General features: G+C 50.0%; 2 protein-coding genes across 8 annotated transcripts in view; both read right to left on the bottom strand.

The window, feature by feature from the left end:
• The window catches only part of USP43 (ubiquitin specific peptidase 43), a 91,630-nt gene that overhangs the window by 21,570 nt on the left and 47,425 nt on the right, over window positions 1-22,635 (bottom strand). The window lies entirely within an intron of this gene.
• On the bottom strand, window positions 1,398-22,042 carry LOC136109499 (cilia- and flagella-associated protein 52-like). Of its 5 annotated transcripts, none has more exons than XM_065852220.2 (14): window positions 21,900-22,042; window positions 21,075-21,274; window positions 20,245-20,381; window positions 19,601-19,729; window positions 15,826-15,925; window positions 15,254-15,370; window positions 8,874-8,974; window positions 7,754-7,924; window positions 6,047-6,195; window positions 5,236-5,381; window positions 3,367-3,518; window positions 2,641-2,743; window positions 2,363-2,474; window positions 1,398-1,967 (listed from the first exon to the last, which is right to left on the bottom strand). In XM_065852220.2, exons 1-14 carry the CDS (start codon window positions 21,964-21,966, stop codon window positions 1,792-1,794), a joined length of 1,860 nt encoding a protein of 619 aa, XP_065708292.1. In that variant the 5' UTR covers window positions 21,967-22,042; the 3' UTR covers window positions 1,398-1,791. The 5 variants fall into 5 exon arrangements, with proteins under 5 accessions (XP_065708292.1, XP_071672682.1, XP_071672683.1 ...); XM_071816581.1 differs by lacking the exon at window positions 21,900-22,042 and adding an exon at window positions 21,655-21,889 and having other exon boundaries at window positions 19,601-19,790; XM_071816582.1 differs by lacking the exon at window positions 21,900-22,042 and adding an exon at window positions 21,355-21,420 and having other exon boundaries at window positions 19,601-19,790.

Genomic DNA, 22,635 nt, shown 5'->3' with positions numbered 1-22,635 from the left:
CTTTGGTCCTTATGGCCCAGAACAGCCACACTCAAACACGATGTGCGATCCCCGGTGGTACGTGGATTCTCCTTCTACCTGTCATGACAGGTCTGGTGGGATCTGGTGGGGATGGAATGCTTTCCAAGACTTTGTCAAACGCCAAAGCACAAATTTTTACGCTAAAGGAATAAACAAACTTATTTCTCGTTTGCAAAAATGTGTTGATTGTAATGGTTCCTATATTGATTAATAAAGACATATTTGAGCCTAGTTCGAATGATTCAAAGCTTGTGCTCCAAAACCGCCATTACTTTTGCACCGAGTGAACACTTTGCTGTGCGGGGGATCTGCAGCTCCAGCCCGGCGCTGGTGCTGACGCGGCTCTGCAGGGCTGCTCAGCTCTCACAGGCTCCTCTGCTGTTTTCACCCCTGCACAAGCACAAACGTTGCGTCTGTCCCACATTCCAGGGTTTGCTCCTGCCTTCCAAACCACAGCCAGCGCTGCTGCAGAGCTTGTGGAACCTGCCCGAGCACTCATTGCCCACAGCATCGAGTCTGGACTGCAAAGAGACAGAGTACGAACGACTTGATTCCTTTGCTCCAGACTCCATTAATAACAGCAGAGATCTTTTAACCAGAAGGAATGTGACTTGCTGAGTGTTGGGTGGACAACGCATGTGCACAGACACTGTTCGAGCCGATCCAAAAGGATCCACCCCTATTGTGCTACGAGCAGTAAATATTTTTAGTGGCGTATAAGGAATAAAAACCAATCACACCTTTAAATGGCCATCCCCTGCTGCCTACCAGAACCACTGCTACTATCAAGACAGGTATGGCCCTGTCTAGCTGACACTGCCTTTAAATCACCATCTTAGTTCACTAAAATGTCTATGAGCCTTCACACTAAGGAATGCCACATCTGCTGCCATTTGAATTTGTGACAGAATTCTCACAGCCCTTCAATGCCCGCAAAAGCAATATTTACTGCACTCGCATCACTTCACAGGCTGGCTGCCCACACTGATCTTTGAACAAACAGTATCTGCAGAGCGGTTTGTTTGAACAACAGATACAATACTGGGTGCTCATTCTCAGACAAAATATGTATTTCATGCCAATCTGGAGCCTGTTTGAAAAATGAGGCCAATGACCAGGAGTTCGAGTGTGTCTGGCTGGAAACAGCCAGGCATGTTCAGAAACGAGTGGACTCTCACTCGTGAAAACCAGGCTCCTGAAGAGAGGTGTAAATTGGAGACCGTGACTGAAGCAGCCCTGACGTCCCTGTATTCCTCTGAGAACACTGACTTAAAAGTTGGACTCACAAGAGCTCCCCAGTTAAACGCCCGAGTTGGAGCTGAGAGCTTTTTCCTTCATCAGGACCAGACAAATTAAAATGAACACAGCAGACCGAATTTAAACAACAAGCTATTCATTAAATAAGAGACAGAAGAGTGCAGAGAAGAGAGAGACCATGTGAAAGCAAGAGAGAGCCCACAAATGAGTAGACGTACAAGGGAGACGATGCTGAGATGGCAGGAAAGGCGGCAGTAACAACGCAAAGCGTTCCAACAACTGCCAAGATGATTTTCAGAAGTGATGAATCCTACACGAACAGCAAATTCTTAGCTACCCTGAAAAAACTGGAGCTAGAAAGGGTATCTAAGGACCTGGTAAATGCATACCAGGGAGTATAAATATACTGTTCACTCTAAGAGAACAAACGATTTACAACAAACTCGGTGGTAAGAACAGAGCATTTCAGGGCCGGCTGGGGAAGCAGCAGCCCAGCAGCTCCGGCACCGGCTGTCAGCCCGAGCTGGGGTATTTCCAGGTGAGGACGGCACCGTCCGCGCTCACGCTCACGATGAACTTGTTCGCGGGGCAGATCTTGAGGCGGGTGATGCTGCCGCTGTGGCCCACTCCGACGTGAGTCACCGCGCCCTCCTGATAGTCCCACAGCTTCACCAGATGGTCGTCACCACCTGCGTCAGGCACAGAGGAAGAACAAACGATTACACCCAGTTCTGCTGCTTTTTGTTCCCCGCTCCCAGGCAGGGGAACACTTCGGTGTTCCTAGGAAGAGCGGGATATGTTTTCTTGGGCATTATGGCAAAAACCGCTTCTGTCCTACTGGGGTCAGCGTCCAGTGAAGGGCTCAGGACCTTCACCAGCAGATGCCAGTGAGCTACAGCAGCATCTCCCAAGCCTGAACTACAGCCTGAACCACACTATTTTTCTTTCGTGAATTATGTTATTTTCCCCTTGAGCTGACCCCTTTTTTCAGCTTTTTCGCACTGTACTGAGATCCTTGGTTCACTGCCTTGCTTTTCCTGGTCTCAATACGACCTCCTTTCTCCAGCTCCACCCACGCACTCACCTGTGACAAAGGACACCCCGTCCGACGTGATGTCCATCCCGCTGATGGAACTCGACAGAGAGCCTTGCACTTCCCTGATTGCAGAGCCATCGAGCACTTCCCAGTACACAATCTAGAGAGCAGAGCAGAGCGGGGCGCTCAGCTGGCCGTGAACAGCACACGGGCTTCAGCACCGCCCTGGGACACAACCTTCTGTGCAGGGACAGGAGTTGCACCCCGGAACCAGCGCCAGACTGTGTGCTGTGCACTGCAAACAGAGTTCCTGCAGCTTTGCTCACCTTTCTGTCTGTTCCACTGGTGATTATCTGGTACTCTCCAGGATGGTAACACACGCATTTGAACAACGTGTTGTCTAGGATCATTTGTTTTCTTACGTAACGCCTGCAAAACACCCCAAAATGAGACAGAGCAACAGCGTCAAAACCCAAACTTTGCCTGCCTGGAATGTCTCTGCCTGTGCTGTACATCAGATCTCTCTCCTTGGATATTCTCAGGCATTGTTCTGAGTTCAGGGATCCATGAAGCCCATTAGGCTATCAGTTCTGTTCCCATCACAGCTGCCCTGCAGGACTCTTGATCTGCTGTCACACAAAATGAAATGTTTAAACCCAGAATGCTTTCCAGGTGCTGTTCCCTATGCCAAGGTGTCCTCGGCCTCACCCCAGTGCAGAAAATCTGCAGATCCGCAAGAGCTCGACAGGAGTCACCAAGTTCTGGACAACAGAGCTGGTGGGAAACTTGGGAACTCACCCGCTCCACCTTGGCCAAGCAGGATCCCACACAAGAAAACAACCGGAGACAAATGTTTGTCTGAGCTTTTCTGAAAAGTTTCTCAAATTGGAGGTTCTACATTCCCTGACTTGGTTGCTCTTTCTAGAAGTTTTTATCTCTTAATGCTCTTTTTCCCCTCCTCCTCGCTATGTGGCGTCCCAAACCAAGCACAGTGACCCTACAGATATCACCAGCACTCCAAGTGCCTTTGCAATACTAATCTGCCGCCTTACACAAGATCCCAGATGACGCACGTTCCATCCAGGCTGGCTGTGACACCCTCTTTGTCGTTCTTATTAATCTTGATGCAGGACACGGCACCTCTGTGCTCCTTCAGAACTTCCCTCAGCTTCTGGGTTTTCTCACCAATATTCCAGATCCTCACCTGAAAATCAGCAACAAACATCTGCTCTGGTACCAGCTGGTCCTGCCTGAGCTCAGGAGGAGCTTTGCTGAACTCTGCCTTTCTCTGCCAACGCGTACAGCAGCTCAGGCCCAACCGCCTCCATTGGCCTGTGGGCTATTGGTGCAGCTGACCTGTGAAGCTGAATCGAGTTCTCCACAGTGTAATCCACTTGCTTCAGGAATTCGTGACCATCAACCCCAGACCTTGGTTTTGCCAAGTGCCCGCTCTCCCATGCTTCATTTTACAGAGCTCTTGATCAGGAAAAACCACCCAGTCTATGATCTATTGCCAGTAGTGCTTTAAAGACCAAAGCACAAAGCTACTGCAACGGAATAGAAAGGAGCTACCTGCTATTTGTCCTACACAGAATGCCAGGAAGTAAACACAAAACAGCTCTTTAAAGCTTTGATGTGAAACACGTGCCTGAAAGCACCTCTTTTCCCTGTGCTGGTAACAGCAAAAACCTTTCTGCTTTGAGGACTTGATCCTTCACACCTTGCACGTCCTGTCCCACTGGTGCCAAACATTGCAATGTCTGTTCACCTCGACATTCCACTCAGGCCAAATCCCAGGGAAAATGTAGACATTTAGACAGAGAAGAGCTGACCATCCACGCTTTCAAGGCTGATGCCGAGTTCCCGAAGGGATCTGGATGCCCAGTTCCCACTTGCTCAAAGCTCAGAGCATCCAGATCCCTTCGGCAACCCTGAAGTCACAGCCTCCTGAGGATCGATTCTGACAGCACCATTAGCACTGCAGAGCAGCTTTTTTGTGTTCCGAACGAGTACTGCAAGAGCGCCCCTGCAGTTCTCCTTTCTGCTTAACCAGCCTTCAGCTGTAATTCTGTCTCAGCTGCCTTTTTAATCCAGAGATCAACCACCTAGAGCCCGGGCCCTTCTGTGTGTGTTGATACAGAACCCAGATCCTTGTCTTTGCGTCCTCTGGCCCTGATCACCCAGGGTACTTAACTGCTCTTTTATGAGTGAGGGGTTGGAGTCGCTTATCACCCCTGACGTCTCTGTGCAGCGAGACGAGGCAGCGCTGCCCTTATTGCTCTACAGCAGATTGCGTGGCCAGAAAAGAAGTGAATTGAACTGCACAGGTATGATGCCTACAACATGTTTTCTGATGTTTACTGTTATTTGTATCGGAATGTTTCCACAAGTGTATTAGGAACTGAGTTCTTATTAGAGCTTTTTATTAACAGCATCACCCAGAGCAGATGGTACCATCCCAGAAAATTAGGAAGTTACTCCACAGACACTATGGAGACATAAAGTGAACTTTGTGCCACTAAATGAACTCATACAGGTCAATTTGGACAGGACTGGGATGTCCAAAGCAATGACAGAAAGAAACTCTGTGCTAGAGCACAGTTACACGGAGGCTCGCAAACAATGGCTAATGCAGATAAGCCAAATATCGGGGAGAGACAAATGATCAAAAAGGATTAAGAGCATATTCTGCATTAGAAGGATTTCCAAAACTACCGTGCCAGAAGAAATCGGGGCATTGTTTTACATGATGCCCTCTGAGAGCAGAGATTTGCACATCTCAAAAGCTGATACCTTTGAACTCTGTCCTTTGCTCAAGCGGAAGCTCAGAACAGCTCTCATTCTGACTGAGCAGTTCCAGACAATTCGCAGGCCCTGTGACGAGCGCACGAAGCTGCTCCAGGTTTTTAAGCACAAATTACCTGCCCATCACCTCCTCCGCTAATGATCTGTTTGCAGTCGCTGGTCGCAGCAATTGCCGTCACTCCCAGGTTATGGGCATTGTTGATCTCGTACATTGGCTCTCCAGTAGCTGGCACGAAGGCGCGGATCTTCCCGTCATTCCAAGCTGATGAACAGAAAGAAAGAGACTGCCCGGGCGCACAGACTTTCCTCACACTATTGTCGCTCTGTCCTTTCCAAATGAACCCGTTTTTATAATTAAGTTCCCGCATAAGGCCACGCTGTTAGATCACCAGCATACCCGTGAAAACCACTGTACTGCAGATAGCCCGCAGAGCTACGGTCCCAAACACACTATTGAAATTTAGTTCCTTTTGGATTCTGGCTGTGGACAAAGTGGTTTGGTAACCATGGGGAGGCTGCATGGCTGCTCTAGGACTGCAGGAGTCTCTGTGTCAGCAACCTGCACATGGCGATGGACGGTAGCTTTATGTAAAAGGTGCTCTACATACATCACAGGTGAAGCTGCTGCACACGACAAGGTTGATATTTCAGAATTAGGTAATTTAAATAAGGCTGAACCACATTCTGGATTGCCGGAATTCACTGATCCAAAGCAAGGTCTCCAGCCCTTGCCTTCTACCCTCACCGCAACTGCAGCACCAGGACAGCGGGGCTGCCAGCAAAGCCCATCGGACCAGCTGCAAGCAAAGAGGCCTTTGGGTCACGCCAGGAACTCCATTTAAACGCTTTCCCCATTTCATCTTCCCTTCGTTTTAACATACTGATGTTTGTTAAGTTGAGCAACCACGGCTCTGGACTGCCCATTACCTGAAAGGATGACCATGCCGTCCCTCGTCACCTCGACCGCCTGGCAGGTGACGTTGGGGACGGTGATTCGCAGCCGCTCCCAGCGTTCCGGCGTGTACCACACTCGAATGTCGTTTGTGGAGCAGGTAACGAACAAGTCCGAATGTCCCCTGGGGAGTTCAGAGAGGAGAGGTAACGAGGAGGGGCACACAGAAACGCTCCCTGCTTTGTCACAGCTCAAATCGTCCTCCAAAGCTCGGCTTTGCTCACCTGCAGCTGGGATCTGCCCCACAGGGATCCCCATGGCTAAGACAAAGGCCTTTTGTGGAGGATCACCTTTCTCACATGAGATTCCCCTGCTTTGGGTTCTCTTCAAAGATTCATTTTAAAGGGAAACTAAAAGAACTCTTTCTGCTGAAGTTGTGACATTTATTCCCCATATTCAATCTCTAAACAACTTCGTGTGTTCTATTGAACAGACACAAAAGTGGGTGTAAAAGTGCTGCCTGCCCAGATTTAACATCAGGGACTCACAGCAGCCTCACATTGTAAAGATGTCATTTTTTATCTTGCTTACTGGTTGATTCCCATTCAACAGCGCTGAAGGCAATAGAAATGATGGCAAAAGTCTGTTCATAATATACTTGTTATACATGTTGGAATAAAACAAGACCTGCAGCATTTCAAAAGCTATGGGACAGAGCGCTTTGAAATAAGCTCTAAGCCACACGTCCCAGGGATACAACAGAAAGTGACATCTAGAAAGGTACCGCGAGCTTTTGTTCAACATCTCCATCAATGCCCAGAAAGATGAACCAGGACAGAGAAAACCGGCACAACAAAAGCGTGGCCTCTTTCAAGCCCAGCCTGCACGGGTGCTTTATCAACCAGGATAACATCAGCGAGTGAAGCATTCTGAAATAAGCCAGAACAGGGAAATTAAGCCCGTATTTCCCAATCAGCAATAGGCTTTGCTCAAGAGCAGGTAACAGATAAGAAGTTTAAACATCTACGCAAGGATGCAGTCCTGTAGTCCTTACAGTCACCACTAACAGCTGTGACACAGGGGTGCCAATCAGCGGTACCAGCATCAGATCACCCTAAAGCTCCACCTGATTTTCTCATTAAATGAGAAGACGTGGTTTTGAGGCTGGCGGCGGGCAGGGAGCAGCGCTTCCTGCACCCTGCATTCACTGCACCTCGGTGACATCTGATCCTTTGTGCTGTGTCGAGAAGAGAAGCAATAAAAATATGCCAAAAAGAAAAGTGTTCATTGGATCAAAATCCCATTTTCTATCTGGAGAGATGATCCATTGTGGGTTTAAAAAAATGAAATAAAGTGTCACGATGCTACTACACAGGAAGGGAACATTTGTGTGTGATCACAAGACAAATGCAGAGCGACCCTGGGGCAAAAGGGGGAGGCTGCCATCCCTGCCGGTGCCCAAACATCAATAATTCCAGTCTTTTTACTTATCATCCTTTCTGCAGATCAGTGATCTTTCCAGCTCTCCCACTGAACTGCTGCCTTCTGCTTTGAAGCAGCTGCTCCCCGTCACCCCGGCGTTTTTTGGGCAGGTGGCAGCATCGCCTGTATCAATCATCCCGTACAGATGGTACCAGGCTCTGGGTTCCGTGGTAAAAGCTGCGCACACAGGCACCCTGACCTCAGCGGCAGCTCCTCAACCTCCCGCACCAGCCAAATACAGCCCAGCCCGTTATACTCACGCAGGAAAAACAATGTCGTTGACGGCTTCGGTGTGACAGACGGCGACCAGCTCCTCTTTAAATGTAGCGTAGGCACTGCGGTACATCTGGCATTTATTTGTCCCTATAAAGAACTGGTCGTCCCGACCTCTACACGTCAGGGAAGTGACACCACCTTCAACTCGCATTCTCCTGTGCAAAGAAAGCAGAGGTTTGGCCCGACATTGACCTCGAGGAACTTTCATTTTCCAGCTTCTAGAGAATTTGACTTTCGCTGTTTCCCCAAAAAGCTCCGCACTAGGCTGTGATATCAATATGCAAGAGCGCGGTCAGGACTAACATTTCATTCCCAGTCATGTTTACTACTTCCCGTGATCTTGCCTGTCCCACCTGCTGCTCTGCCAGGGCTGGCACAGGCAGCGCTTTGGAGACCTGATTTTCTGGACCAGGGCCTAAGGTAACAACATCCTTGTCGATATTCTTGCTCAAGTGCACTTAAATATCCCACTTTCAAGGATATTTCCAGACAGTTCAGGCCTTCTGGGAATAGTTTCAATTGTACAAAGCTAAGCTTGCAGAACTGTACACTTGAATGGGATATTCAAGCAACGCCAAATGAGTAGGTGTGAGCCCAATTTTCAAATCACGTATGGGGAAATGATGCCTGCAGCTTCCTATTTTGTATGCAGAAAAAAGCCTTGCAAATACTCCAGCACCTCCAGACACGTGCCTATAAAATGAGCAGAGCCCTCCTTTACAATCCCATGTCCCCCATCAAACCCTCTTGGAGATGGCAACTACTACTCTTTCTCACCCAGTGTAAATAAGCATCATTCTATTGACTTCAACAAATCTGTCTGGCTTTGCATCAATTTAGGATCTGACTGCTACTGCTCCAAAGGAAACAACAGCCATTTACAAGGCAGGATCAGAGGGCACTTCCGTGCAAACGCACGCAGTAATTTTCAGTTTGCTCCAACCTCATGACGCTGGAACCATACTGTGTATTCTGTCTGCAGGACTGAAAAACTGAGAGTGACTTGGATTATGCCTCTCCACAGAAATGATTGGTTCTTACACCGCGACCCTTTTGGAGGAATTGTCACCTCTCCCCTCCTGACTCTTCCATCTACAAACTCACTTCTTTACTTGGAAGTCTGAGCCTGTGCAGAGAGCTACAGTCCCTTCTCCGGTGCCGACTATTAAACCTCCTGTCTTCAGCAAAAGCAAAGCTGTGACTCCCTAGGAGAAAACAGGATTAAAACACAATCGGATGGGAGCAGAGGCTCTTTGCTGCTGCAGCCACGCTGAACAGCACCACAGAGTCTCTACCGGGCTCCCGACGGCGGTGCTTATCTCACTCCAATGGGGCTTTATCAGTATTTTTCACTGACCTGGGCTAAAGAGTGGCTCTCTAGAGGGAGAAGGGAGAAAAGAGTTATTAATTGCAGGTCTGTATGAACTAACACAGTACGAGGAGCGAGCAAACAGCATCATCTTGGATTCCTCAGAGCAGCTGGGACACGTACAGAGCCTGACCTCATCGCAGCAAGCGATACCCACACCGTGGACCGGCACTTGCGCTTTTCCTTCCGCGTGTCCTTCATCCATCAGCCACGAAACAACAGAGGATACAACTCAGCTTAAATGGTCTTTCCTACAGCTCTTTTTAGGATGATCCTCTGCGTCTCAGGCCTCTCTCTCTCTCTGAAAGGTGCAATCCCATCTCCCACCTATTAGTAACAAAATCCGTTTGTCACAGAAAAGCTTTGGAAATGAGTCAGCCCATCGTCAACACGGGTTTCTGCTGTTACTGAGCAGAGCAGACCAACGGGAGGCCAGCCATTGGAAAAGGAGAAATGCTGTTCGGCGGATAAAGTACCAGGCTACAGGAAACAAATGCCTGACAACAAAATCAACAAAAACCACCCAAACAAATGAAAACAGTCCTCAGCCTGCCACAAAATGCAAGTGTAAGAAGAGTCAGATCTGCTTCAGTTCTGCTACCTGTGAAGTAATATTACTGTTCCATGTACAACAGATTAATTCTTGAAAATCACCAAGAGACTCCAAGATAGGCTGCCAGAGGAGTGAAATGACTTCTGTGGGGTTAAATCCTGATATTCTAACTTGGGAAAATACCCCTACGAGCTTGGGGGAACTTCTGCATGAGTGAAATGGAAAGGACAAAACCATGAAATAAAGCAGCTTTATGCCACCAAACTGGACCTGAAAACCAAGTTCCCGTCCCAGAGGCGCCTGCAGAACCTGTGGCCGGCGGCTGTTCCGCCCAGACAGACCCGCAGGGACGGGCAGGAGCTGCTGGACGGACACCGTGAGTCACCGTCCAGACTCCAGCAGCATTTGCCGCTCCCAGGTTCATAAGCGCTATTGCCAGCCCTCGGATCCCACCAGCAGGTTCGCAATGTTCAGATTGTTCTTCCTTTAAGCCCGAGCCATTATGTGAAAACAACAATTTCTGTTTGGTGGTGGCTCTTCTGGGAAAAACAATGCCCAGCTCCAGCATTTAGTGTTGTGAAAGCACCAAGAAGTCAATTCTCAAAGAGCAACCAAGAGGCGACTCAGTAATTCTGTATTTGTTCCCCAGGAAGAAACCCCTGTCGCGGGCTTGCCTTGTGACTGGGGAACACACACAGATGCCGCTGCTTTAGGATTCAAAGTCTGACACCTAAGCAGCACCCCCAGCCTTCCTGTGCTCCTCAAGCACTGATCTGGCCTAAGCCCAGGAAATGTTCAGCATTTAACACTTTCAGAGGGTTTAGAAAAAGAAAAGCCACAAAGTGTTGGTTTTCTGCGCGGAAAGGACTGAAGGTCTAAGGAAGGAGAGAGAAGTGAAGAAAGAAGAGCAAACAAAATGGACATCTGAGCTGTTCAGACCCAGAAAGGACGTTGCAAAAGCCACAGACGGCGTCTGATGAATCTGGGAAAATTACTTTGGTTCAATTTTCCACGCAAATAGAAGCAATCGGTTGTTTTTAGAGGCTTGCTTATATGTTTTAAAGGAAAAACCCCAAATGACCGTAAGCGTAACTGTGCATTCCAGCGCTGGCAACGCCGGCAGCCTCGCACCTACCTACGCATCGGCTTAAAGACGATTTAACTTGAGGATCAAATACCCATGGGCTGCAGAAAAGAACCTGACACACACTCTCCCGCTCTGTAATCCATCAGCACTGATTGCCCCGTTTGCCGGCTCCAGCAGCAGCACATCCGCAGTCTCCTGATCGCTGTGACAAACACGACCTGCGGAGAGGATCTTCTGCCACATTCTCACAGTGGCAGCGGCGCCGGGTTTCGTGCAAATATTCTCAGCAAACGCACAGGAACAAAGGGATTCTTTTTAATTAGAAAGACGATCCACAAGCAGAGCGGTTTCTGAGCAACGCTTCTGGAAACTTCCTCCGAGGTGCTGGCAGCGTTTGGCGAGTCCCCTGTTCCCACGGGCCCATCACCTGGCTGTTGAGCTCCTGGTGTGCGGTTTTGCCTGTAAAATCTTCCACCCCAGCTGCCCTTTGGGTTCAGCGTTATGGCAGGTGGCAGCATTACAAATCCAACCTATGACTACGGAGTTTATCTGATTACAGCTCCTTGCTCATAAATTAAAGCTTTGGCGGCGCTGCCAACACCGCTCTGATTGTTCCAAGCTGTTCTCTTCAGTTCTTCAATTGGAGAGGGAAGCAGGTATTATTAAAACAGAAAAAAACCCAAAACACCCAAACCTTAGAACAGCCAGGATTCATTGCCAGGCTCTCAAAATCATCGGAGTTCCGCTTCAACCTTAATTTGACAATTGTGCTTCTCTCTTGTCCAGCCTGTTCTTTGAATTACCAGCACTAAACAGCTTTATAAGCTTTAAAAGCTGCACTTGTTATTCATAGATCCAAGTAGTCCACGTTAATGATGCGATGAATACTCTATTTCATACCCTGCCAGTCCTCTTGTAGGTGAAATGCAGAGCCTAACGTAGGAGGTTAAAAATACCACCATTCATTATTGACTTCTTACCCAAAGAAACCAGCGCTTTCAAGTACGACTATAAATAAAAACACCATCAAAACTGCAGCCTGCCCGGTCCCCTCCTGCAGGGATTCCTGCTCTGTGTCCCACTCGGATCTCTTGCAAAGTTCCTGAGCGCTCTGTGAAATCTTCCAGCGCATCTCCTGTCAATATTTATTTCTTTTTACAATGCAAATCACTCCAACTATTTCTGAAAACGCGTTTGCAATGGTGCATCCCTCTTCACATTCCAACGGGTGCCTTACAGCTCCTCAGGCCCGCGGCAGGGATCAAAATTCACTTTGTGGTTTATTGCAGTATTTATACACCCTAGAGAAAGGCACCTAAACTTCATTCCAGGTAGATGGAAAACAAGTTGTTTCATCATAACAAACTATTTTGCCGCTCCTCTTCAGAACAGAAACAAAGAAATCTTCAGATCGTGTCTATACAATAAACACGTTCTTATGTATCTAAAGGCAAAGTTCCTTTAAGGGTGCCCCAACCTGTTTTCAATCGAATCTCCTCCTCGCCCCGCAGTATCTGAACCCTTTACAGATGTGCTCGGCGTGGGGTGGCTGTGGATTCCGGGTTTGCCGTTTCCTGCTTTGCCACCCGATCGTAATTCCCCGGGGCAACTGGTGCACAGGGTTTGCAGAGGTTTGTTCACAAACACAGACAGAATTGCAATGCGTGGCTCCAGAGGGGAGAAGTTTTGGTACAAGTGCTAATGCAAGGTACATTTTCAAGAAAGATACACAAGATGTCTTGGTTAGCAATGGGACGGACTAAATTGTGTGGAAACAAGGACGCAAACAGTTTTGTTTTGATAAATGCTGTGCTTTTGACTTGAAAAAACATCTGCAAAATACATCTTTTGGGATTGGAGGTGAGGCTACAACTGGAAATTTCTGCCATAAAACGTGAGATCCTACGTGTGTTCAGCGAGCACTTGTTGACAGTCTGGTGACAAGGTGTGATTTGTGTGCAGAGATGTGCAGTGGGTGGGCGGAAAGGGAATCAGAGCATGGAGCTGGGAAATAGAGCTGGAGTGTGTGAGAGGGGATCTGTGGCCGAGACACTGACAGTAACTGCAGAGAAAAACCTACCAGCACCTTCCCAGTGACTGCAACAACACGGGTTTGCCCTGGTGAATTCCCCACCTCGGGCACAAGGAAAGTGCATTGGGAAGAGCGAGGGAAGAGAGCAAGAGGAGAAGGGGTGACAGGGCTGAGCGTGTCCGACCGAAAAGCCTGTGAACAGAAATGCCTGTCTGAAGCGGGAGGGGAAAGGAGGAGACCGGGAGGACTCCTCGCTATTTCCATCCAGTGTGAATGTCTCCTTTTCTCTCCCGGCTCCCCAAACAACCAGTGCCACATCCTAAGAAGCTGCCACCACATTACACTAATAAACCCAAGCTGAAGCCAGATTAGCGCCTGCCAGCTCAGGTCCCGTCCACAAGGCTGGCAGGCGGCTGTGATGAGATCACTTCTGCATCTTCCCTGCTCCTCAACACCTTGTCAGCCTCTTGCACAGTCAAGGGGTCTGTTTTCCTGCAGCTTTTCACTCTCAGAAGCAATGTCTGCTGAAGCTCACGATGCTCCAAAGGTCTCTGCCACAAACTGCGGTTCCTATGGATTCGCCTTACGATAAAACCCCTCACAGTACGGACTGGACTGTGGTCTGGCTTTGAGCCTCAGCTTTTTCTTTTGGACCCCCAAATGGCACAGCATCCTGCTCGTGACCCTGCCTGACGGCTTCTTTAGCAGTGCTCTCAGAAGTGTATTTGGTGAAGTTTTGTTTCAAGTGCATTTGGCACCTTTCCCTCAAGGGAGTTCACGCCCTCGGGTGACTTCAACCAGGGGCTCTGGGCAAGGTGCACGTGCTGCGAGATGGAGAAGACTCAAAGCACGCAGGCATTGAAAGGGGAGGTGACAGTCACCAAGGCCTTGCCCTAAGAGAGAGCACAGAGCAGCCACGGGTCCTGCATGGACACAAAGCCCTGCAGGGGGGCAGCCGGACAAGGGGCTCAACCGCGGCCAGTGCGGGTGTCCCCACACGGGGACACACCTGCAGCGAACGTTCCATTGCCAGCAGGAAAACAAACACATCCATTCTTGTCATTTAAGATGTACACAGAAAAAAACTGCTTGCATTCCTTCAGTTCAAGTGGGAAAAACAAGTAATAACTTCTCCACCCTTCTAGAAGAGAGAAACATTGAACTGTATTTCAAAGGATTCAGTGGGTCCAAGTCATCCCAGAGACATGGGCCTGCATTTGTAACGCAATAAATATTTCATCTGGAACGGGCACATACATGGTTTGCAGGCACCTGCACAAGCAAAGTTCAGGAGGTTGAGAGAAACAAGCCCAGAGCGGCTTTTTGTTTGGGGCTGACTGTGAATTGCTCTCCCAGCCCCTGTGGGGCTTGTGCTGCTCTCAGAGCAGATCTGCTGCCCCGCAGGACAGCGGCCCCGCGGCGTCCCCACCAGCACAGCCGGCCCTCCCGCGGCAGCGCTGCCCCTGCTGCTCGCTGCGGGGCCTTGCTCACAGAATGCAGAACACATCCCAACTTAGGCAAGGTATAAACCGAGAAGCTACAAGAAGCCTTTTATAGCAACAAATAGAGAGAAATCAACAACAAGTGTACCAGCTGGTGTCGATTGTTTTATCATTACAGCTCCCTGAATGCAGAATTCTTGTACAACCAAAGGCCAAAAGCTCCTTATTCAGGAGATAACGCCTGTTTGAGGATGCTCATACCCACGAGTCCCAGTTAGAGACAAAAAACAGCTAAGTTAAAAAACCCCTTGGGGTTATGAAGTCAAGAGCTCAGAAGTTAAAAAGCAATAGAATCAATGTACCCTGTGCAACCTTGTTTTCTCCAAATTGTGCATATGCATTACAATAAACTCTTGCATTCTATTATTTATACTGCCTTTTCCAGTAAGATCTCTGCCTCACCAGCAGCAGAATCAGAACTGCAAAGAGACAACTGAAGCGGGGAATGGGATGGGGAACAAACACAAAACCAAAAGTTCAGTCCAGACAATTCAACACATTTGTGAGATCTGACTATAGGACCTTACAGCAGTAAGTGCGGGAAAGCCTCTCAAATAAGCGCTTCTACCAGTCTCCCCAGGAACGTCCTCTGTCTCACTCCAGCTCACATCTTCTTAAAAGAAGCAAAAAAGTCAGGAACTACTCCATTTTTATGACTGCTTTTCACTTTCTATGACGTTTACCAGATTAACTGTACAAGAGTTTGTGGGATGACGCATGAGATTCAAGTAAAACCCAAATTCTGAGCCAAAGGAAGCTCAAGAAAGCCGAGACAGCGGTCTCAGCCTTCAGCATCGAGACCGAGACACAAGGAACTGACAGCGCAGGAAAAGGGTCAGTCTGAGAATCCGCTTTGTAATGGTTCTCCCGCAGGTTGCTCTTTCAGTCACTAACAATGAGCAGGACAAGGACAGAATTGGAGTCACAGAGCTGCTACTCACCATGCTAAACTTCTTCTTCTGGGGCCCACAGGCAGTCACCACCTTGCTGCTTGTGTTCACTTTCAGGACATCTCCACTCGTTGTGCCAAGATAGAAATCATCATCATCATTTGTCATCTATAAGAAAGCACACAAAAAAAGAGATCACGGTCTGGATACTGAGACCCGTGTCCCACGCCTGACACTGGGCTGCATCAACAGCTTTATTTCAGTGGATTGCCAAGGTTTCACCTGGGGGAATCCAGCCAATGTTTCTGTTCCATCACACGCACAGATCCAGAACACTGCTGAACGCCAGACACTTTCTAACCAAATCTAGATCAGATTTTGAAGCATAAAAACATGGGTGCTGGAGCCCGTGACCGTAACACGTGCTGCTTCTCTTCAGGAGCATCCAGAACACTCTTTCCCAGAGGCCGTGGGAGATCATCTGCCAAGGCCAATGCTGAGGAACTTCGCTGCCGTCACGCGCTTGGGACCGACATTTCTAGCATTATTAGGGAAACTCGTGGTTTTTCTCTGGTCTGTACAGAGTTTCTGAGTTTAGCAAAGTCATCTTGGCTGAAACGTACCTGAACACACACGGCGATTCTTTTCAGCTGCCCCGTGTAGCATTCAGACGGATGGATTTTTTTAGTTGCTCTATCGAGTTCCCACACGCGAATGGTGAAACTATAAGAACGAATAGAGTGGGATCAAATCCATATATGCAGAAAGCCCCAAGTTTTTTCAGTACTACAAGGAGTAAAAAGCCTTCACAAGGCTCCATTATTCTGATCTTTTAATAAGGAGAAAAAGAACAATATCAGAGAAGTCTCTTATGGAAACTTTTTCCACGTAAATCAAAAATCTTAAGCAAAAACATATGTCAGGATATACGAGGACACTTTCAACTCTTTTCTAGTGCAATTTAATTGACGACATCAGAGACGATGTAATATCTTTAAACAGAGTCACCCTTGCATTTAACAAAGGGCTAAAATTGCAAAGACGAGCACTCGTAAGTGCAAGTGCAGCCAAGAGCATCCAAAGCCTTCCCTGATCACAGTATCACAGTATCACAGTATGTTTGGGATTGGAAGGGACCTCGAAAGATCATCCAGTCCAATCCCTCTGCTGGAGCAGGAACGCCTAGGTGAGGTCGCACGGGAAGGTGTCCAGGCGGGCTTTGAATGTCTCCAGGGAAGGAGACTCCACAACCTCCCTGGGCAGCCTGTTCCAGTGCTCTGTCACCCTCACTGAGAAGTTTCTTCTCAAATTTAAGTGGAACCTCTTGTGTTCCAGCTTGATCCCATTGCCCCTTGTCCTATCATTGTTTGCCACTGAGAAGAGTCTGGCTCCACTCTCATGGCACTAACCCTTCATATATTTATAAACATTAATAAGGTCACCCCTCAGTCTCCTCTTCTCCAAACTAAAGAGCCCCAGCTCCCTCAGCCTTTCTTCATAAGGGAGGTGCTCCACTCCCTTAATCATCTTTGTTGCCCTACGCTGGACCCTCTCCAGCAGTTCCCTGTCCTTCTTGAACTGAGGGGCCCAGAACTGGACACAATATTCCAGATGGGGTCTCACCAGGGCGGAGTAGAGGGGAAGGAGGACCTCTCTCGATCTACTGACCACCCCCCTTGTAATACACCCAAGGATGCCATTGGCCTTCCTGGCCACAAGGGCCCAGTGCTGGCTCATGGTCATCCTGTTGTCCACCAGGACCCCCAGGTCCCGTTCCCCTACACTGCTCTCTAATAGGTCATTCCCCAACCTATACTGGAACCTGGGGTTACTCCTGTCCAGATGCAGGACTCTACACTTTCCCTTGCTAAATTTCATCAGGTTATTCCCCACCCAACTCTCCAGCCTGTCCAGGTCTCTGGATGGCAGCACAGCCTTCTGGCGTGTCAGCCACTCCTCCCACCTTAGTGTCATCAGCAAACTTGCAGATAGTACACTCAATTCCCTCGTCCAAATCGTGAATGAATATATTGAATAATATGGGCCCCAGTACTGACCCCTGAGGCACTCCACTAGACGCTGGCCTCCAACTGGACTCCGCACCATTGACCACCACTCTCTGGCTTCTCTCTTTAAGCCAGTTTGCAACCCACCCCACTACTCTATTGTCTAGACCACACCTCCTCAGTTCAGCTGTGAGGATGCTGTGAGGGACTGTGTCAAAGGCTTTACTGAAGTCAAGGTAGACCACATCCACCGCTCTGCCATCATCCATCCACCTTGTCACATTCTCATAAAAGGCTGTGAGGTTGGTCAAGCATGACTTACACTTGGTGAAGCCGTGCTGACTGCCCCTAATGACCCTCTTATCCCTGATGTGCCTTGAGATGACACCAAGGACAAGCTGTTCCATTACTTTCCCAGGGACAGAGGTGAGGCTGACCGGTCTATAATTACCCGGGTCCTCCTTCTTGCCCTTTTTGAAGACCGGAGTGACATTTGCTTTCCTCCAATCCTCGGGCACCTCTCCCGTTTCCCAAGACTTGGCAAAAATGATGGAGAGCGGTCCAGCAATGACTTCAGCCAGCTCCCTCAGCACCCGCGGATGCATCCCATCTGGACCCATGGATTTATGGGTGTCCAGACTATTTAACTGCTCCCTAACTCAGTCCTCATCGACTAAAGCAAACTCCTCCATTGACCTGGCTTCATCCGGGGCCTCAGGGGTACAGGGCTCCCCAGGACAGCCTCCAGCAGAGTAGACAGAGACAAAGAAGGTATTCAGCAATTCCGCCTTCTCTGTGTCTTCCGCCACCAGGGCACCCATCTCGTTCATCAGTGGGCCTACATTGCCTCTGGTATTAGTTTTATCTGCTATGTACTTGAAAAACTTCTTTTTGCTGTCCTTCACCCCTCTCGCCAGCTGTAATTCTAAGGAGGCCTTGGCTACCCTAGCTGCCTTCCTGCATCCTCTAACAGCAGCCTTATATTCCTCCCAAGTGGCCAGCCCCTGCTTCCATGACCTGTAAACTCGCCTCTTCTGCTTGAGCATACCCAACAGATCCCTATTCAACCACGCAGGCCTTCTGGCTCCCTTCCTCGACTTCCTACGTGTGGGGATGCTCTGATCCTGAGCATGGAAGAAGCAATCTCTGAATGCAATCCAGCTCTCTTGGGCTCCTTTTCCTTCAAGCAGTCTTGCCCATGGGATTTCCCCCAGCAATTGCTTGAAAAGGCCGAAATTAGCTCTGCTAAAGTCCAGGGTTGCAATTCTACTTGCTATTCTGTTCCTGCCACACGAGATGCTGAACTCCACCATCTCCTGGTCACTGCAACCCAGGCAGCCCTCGACCTTTATTGCTTCGACCAGACCCTCTTTGTTAGTGAGGATGAGATCCAGCAGTGAACCTCTCCTGGTCGGCTCCTCCACCATCTGCATGAGGAAGTTATCATCAAGGCACTGGAGGAACCTCCTGGACTGTGGCTGGCTGGCTGAATGGTCCTTCCAGCAAACATCAGGGAAGTTAAAATCACCACAACAACCAGGGCCTGTGACTGCGAGGCCACTCTCAGCTGCGCACAGAAGGCCTCATCAACTTCCTCAGCCTGATCTGGTGGCCTGTAATAGACACCTACAAACGTATCACCCCTGCCAGCCTGTCCCTTGATCCTGACCCATACACTCTCAACTCGTTCCTCATCCACTCCTGGGCAGAATTTAGTACATTGCAGTTGCTCTCTCACATAGAGAGCAACTCCACCACCACACCTGGCTGGCCTGTCTTTCCTGAAAAGGGCGCAGCCACCCACGACCATACTCCAGTCATGTGAACTGTCCCACCACGTTTCTGTAATTGCCACCAGAGAGGTGCAGGCCCTCAACACGTTTAAATGTCAGGCTGGATATACGGGCGCTGCCGCCAATCCTTGCAAAACGTGACATTTTGTACAACTTTTGTTACAAGCCAGTGACCAACTGTACATCACATCTGGTGAGGACAGGAGATCATCCAACGACCGGCAAGACATCATTGTTTCAACATTAATTAACCATTGTTCAGGGGCACTCATTGACTGCTTTTCTTGTGTAAACACTGGCAACTAAACATTTTGAACACTGCACGGGGAATGCTGAGTACAAAATCCTGCTATCAGGAGCAGAAGTGGCGCATGTGGGTCCCTGTGTGCTGCTCCGAAAACATATTGGTACATGGAGAACAAGCAGAAATGCCTTACGGGTACAAGCTGGCAGATATTCATGAGTCCATTCAGAGTAAAAAGAAACAACACAAGCACACAGTTGCTTAAGTTTCCTTGTAGTTAAATAAAGACTCTTTGTAAAAGGAAATAGGGCCAGGGGTTCTCTCGCTCTGTTCGTTCCTCTCAACAAACCCTTACTTTCCAGCAGTGACAAACATCTCGTCTCTGCAGCTGGAGCACACGACGACGTTGGCATTGCCAGCGCTGCGCGGCGAGGCCGGGCTCCCGCACACAGCCTCTCTCTTACTGACGTCCCACACCATCACCCTGCAGGAGAAGAACAGCCTTGGAACAGCTTTGCTTTTTGACATCACTTGGAAGTCAATTACTGAAACACAAGAGCAAGACAAAGCCTATAGTCCTGCAGTCTGTTCCTACCAGGACACACAACAGAAGTAACTTTGTAGAGATTCTACCCTAGAAAAAACTTATCACCAAAGTGTGGAACTGCAGTTTACATCCCCTGCTGCTGAAGCAAGGCTACGTGTATTTATCAGATTCCTGCGGAGCACGACTCAAATCATATAGAATCACAGAACAGTTGGAGGGACCTTCCCAGCTCCCCAGTTCCCCCCCTGCCATGAGCAGGGACATCTTCACCAGCTCAGGTTGCTCAGAGCCCCGTCCAGCCTGGCCTGGGATGTCTCCAGGGATGGTTCATCCACCACCTCTCTGGCCAACCTGGGCCAGGTTCTCACCACCCTCACTGGAAAAACATCTCAGGCCGCTCACAGAATCTGATTCTTGTCAAAAATCTTGTGCCAAGAAGCAGAAATCCTTACCTGCCGTCGTCCTGGCCTCCCAGGGACACAAGATAAATGCCTCTGGGCGAGAACGAGAGTCCCTCGACTTTGCCCTCGTGCAGCGAGAGCCGAGCAAGTAACTCCTGCTTTGGGAAATCCCAGAGGATGATGTCTGCCTGCGGGGCAAAGCAGAAGGGGGGATGGCAGAGCAGGAGATGTAACACGCAGGATCAGGGAGAACAACGTTCTCTGGCAGGAAAGTTCTTAGAAGGAGCCCAGCCCAAGCTTCTCTGCAGCCCTGGGCACCACTGACACAAAGAGGCTTCAGATGGGCTGCTGTAAGAAGCATTATTCCAGTTGAGCACTTGAGTAGCTCTGCTTCATTTCAGCATCTAAATTTACCCTGAGACACCGAGTATTTGACTTAGATTGTAAAGTACTGAAAACACTAAAACCTGATTCCTTCCAAGTGTCTTGGGCTCTTTCAAATAGGCAAAGAATAGAACGTAAAGAACTTCAGAGGTCTAAAAATGCAGCTCTGGAGCTCAGGCCTCACTTGAAATAGAACAGCATTTATTAATTAATGTCTAATGAGATTTAGGCTGCCACACGCCCACAACACTTTGGATAAAAAGGACTGGAACTAAAAATCCCTCAGTCCTAGGAAGACTGCTTAATGTTTTACAAAAACATAAAGGCACATCCAGCACTGGAGGAACTACAATTTCCCATTCCCTTCAACATCCCCCCATTGCAGATATTTGTTTCCCAACAAAAGAAAAAATAAATGAAAGGTGTTCCCACCACTGGCAAGCCAGCTCCAATTTCTTTGGGCAATACTAAGCGGTTAAAATCAGAGCATTATCCACCTTGAATCCAATGCAGGTGACTTGTCCTGAAGCGACGTACGTCCCATCCCTGGACACGGCAACGCAGGACACGTTGTTGGTGTGGCCGTGCAAGAAACTCTGCTTCTGAGTGTCCAGGTGCTGAATCACCACCGTACAGCCCAGGGGGTACAGGATGTGCTCCTTGTCGGGGTGGCAGATGAGCCCACAGGGAACATGTCCTGCAAGAGAAACGGGTGAAAGATCCGCTGGCTGCCAACAGCTCAGGGGCTGCAGAAATCACGGGCTCCCCACGGTTTACCTCACAAGGCGGGGCGGGGGTGGGGGGGAGGAAAAAAGCCTTCCAGTTCTCCCCAAAGCTGTTCAGCAGAACAATCCCGTGTCAAACAGCAGGGTCACCCTGACAAGGTCTGGACCACGCTGTGGCTCCTGCAGCTCTGTGGATTCACACGGCGCAGAGGCCCCAGCGCTCCAGCACAGAGGGCTCTGAGGACACCGCACCCGGCCCTGGGTGCCATGACCTCCTCACAAGAGCGGCAAGGCCGCACATTTCCCTTGGTGCCCAGCCCCATCCCAGTGTTTACAACAGCGTCTGCGCAACCTGAGCTGCTTCCATGTGGAAATTAAACTCTTCTCATTCTGGGGAGCTGGGTAATTGGAAAACAAACAAAAAACCCTGCAATTCAGTCAAACTCGTCCTGTTCTTCACTTCGCATCGGTCTCTGGCAGCGCTGCCCCTGCGGCGCCGGGGAGGGGGCGAGGGCGGCGGGAGCGCCCGGGACCCCCCTGCTCAGCCCACGGTGCCCCACGCCGGCCCCACGGCGCCCCCCGCCCGGCCCGCGATACCGTTGAAGCCGATGGCCGCCTGCAGCTCCAGCTCCCCCACCGCCCCGTCCCCCTTGGCCGCCGCCATCGCCACCGCTCCCGGACGCGCCTCCAGCGCAACGGCGCCTGCGCCCCGGCCCTGCGCGCCCCGGCCGCCAGGGGGCGCTGTTGGGCGGCGGGCGCCCCCCGGCGCGAGGCGGCCGGGCCCTGCGCGTGTCCGCGCGGCCGAGGCGGGAACGCGCGGAGCGGCCGGGCGCGTGGGTCCCGCTGCAGCCCGGGGCGGGCGGGACACGGGGGAGCGATCGCTGCGCGTCCCCTCACGGGTCCCCTCTGCTTCCCCTGCGCGGTTTCAGGGCTTTGTTTCCTTCTCCAAGAGCTCTGAGCTGGATTCGAAGCGGGGGCGCTGGTAGCCGGGCTGGCACCGGTGGGGCTGCACTCCAGCGTTGATGAAGAGCGGGAGGCCTCCCATCCCCCTGGGGGGAAATCGGTGCGTTCAGCTCGCTCTCTGAAATGCCTGCACACCAATGCACAGCGTGGGGAGCAAGCAGGAGGAGTCAGAAACCTGTGTTCGGGCAGGAGATCGTGACCTGGTGGCAGTGACGGAGCACGGTGGGACAGCTCCCGCGGCCGGGCTGTGCTCAGGGGTGGCTGTGTCCTGCTCAGGACGGACAGGCCAGCCCGGCGTGCTGGTGGAGTTGCTCTTTACCTGAGAGAGCAACTACAATGCACTGACTGTTGTCCAGGCACGGATGAGGAG

This window comes from Patagioenas fasciata, chromosome 18, assembly GCF_037038585.1.
Source record: "Patagioenas fasciata isolate bPatFas1 chromosome 18, bPatFas1.hap1, whole genome shotgun sequence".
Classification (NCBI taxonomy): domain Eukaryota; kingdom Metazoa; phylum Chordata; class Aves; order Columbiformes; family Columbidae; genus Patagioenas; species Patagioenas fasciata.
This window is presented reverse-complemented; position numbering and strand designations above follow the sequence as displayed.

Bases quoted from the DNA above. Each gene is read 5' to 3' on its own strand.
- LOC136109499 (XM_065852220.2), bottom strand. From the start codon at position 21,966: ATGGCGGCGGCCAAGGGGGACGGGGCGGTGGGGGAGCTGGAGCTGCAG. The intron at 20,382-21,074 runs GTGGATAATGCT...TTTGCCCCGCAG, and splicing joins TCACCTGCATTGGATTCAAG to GCAGACATCATCCTCTGGGA. The intron at 15,371-15,825 runs GTACGTTTCAGC...GCTTTCTTATAG, and splicing joins GAATCGCCGTGTGTGTTCAG to ATGACAAATGATGATGATGA.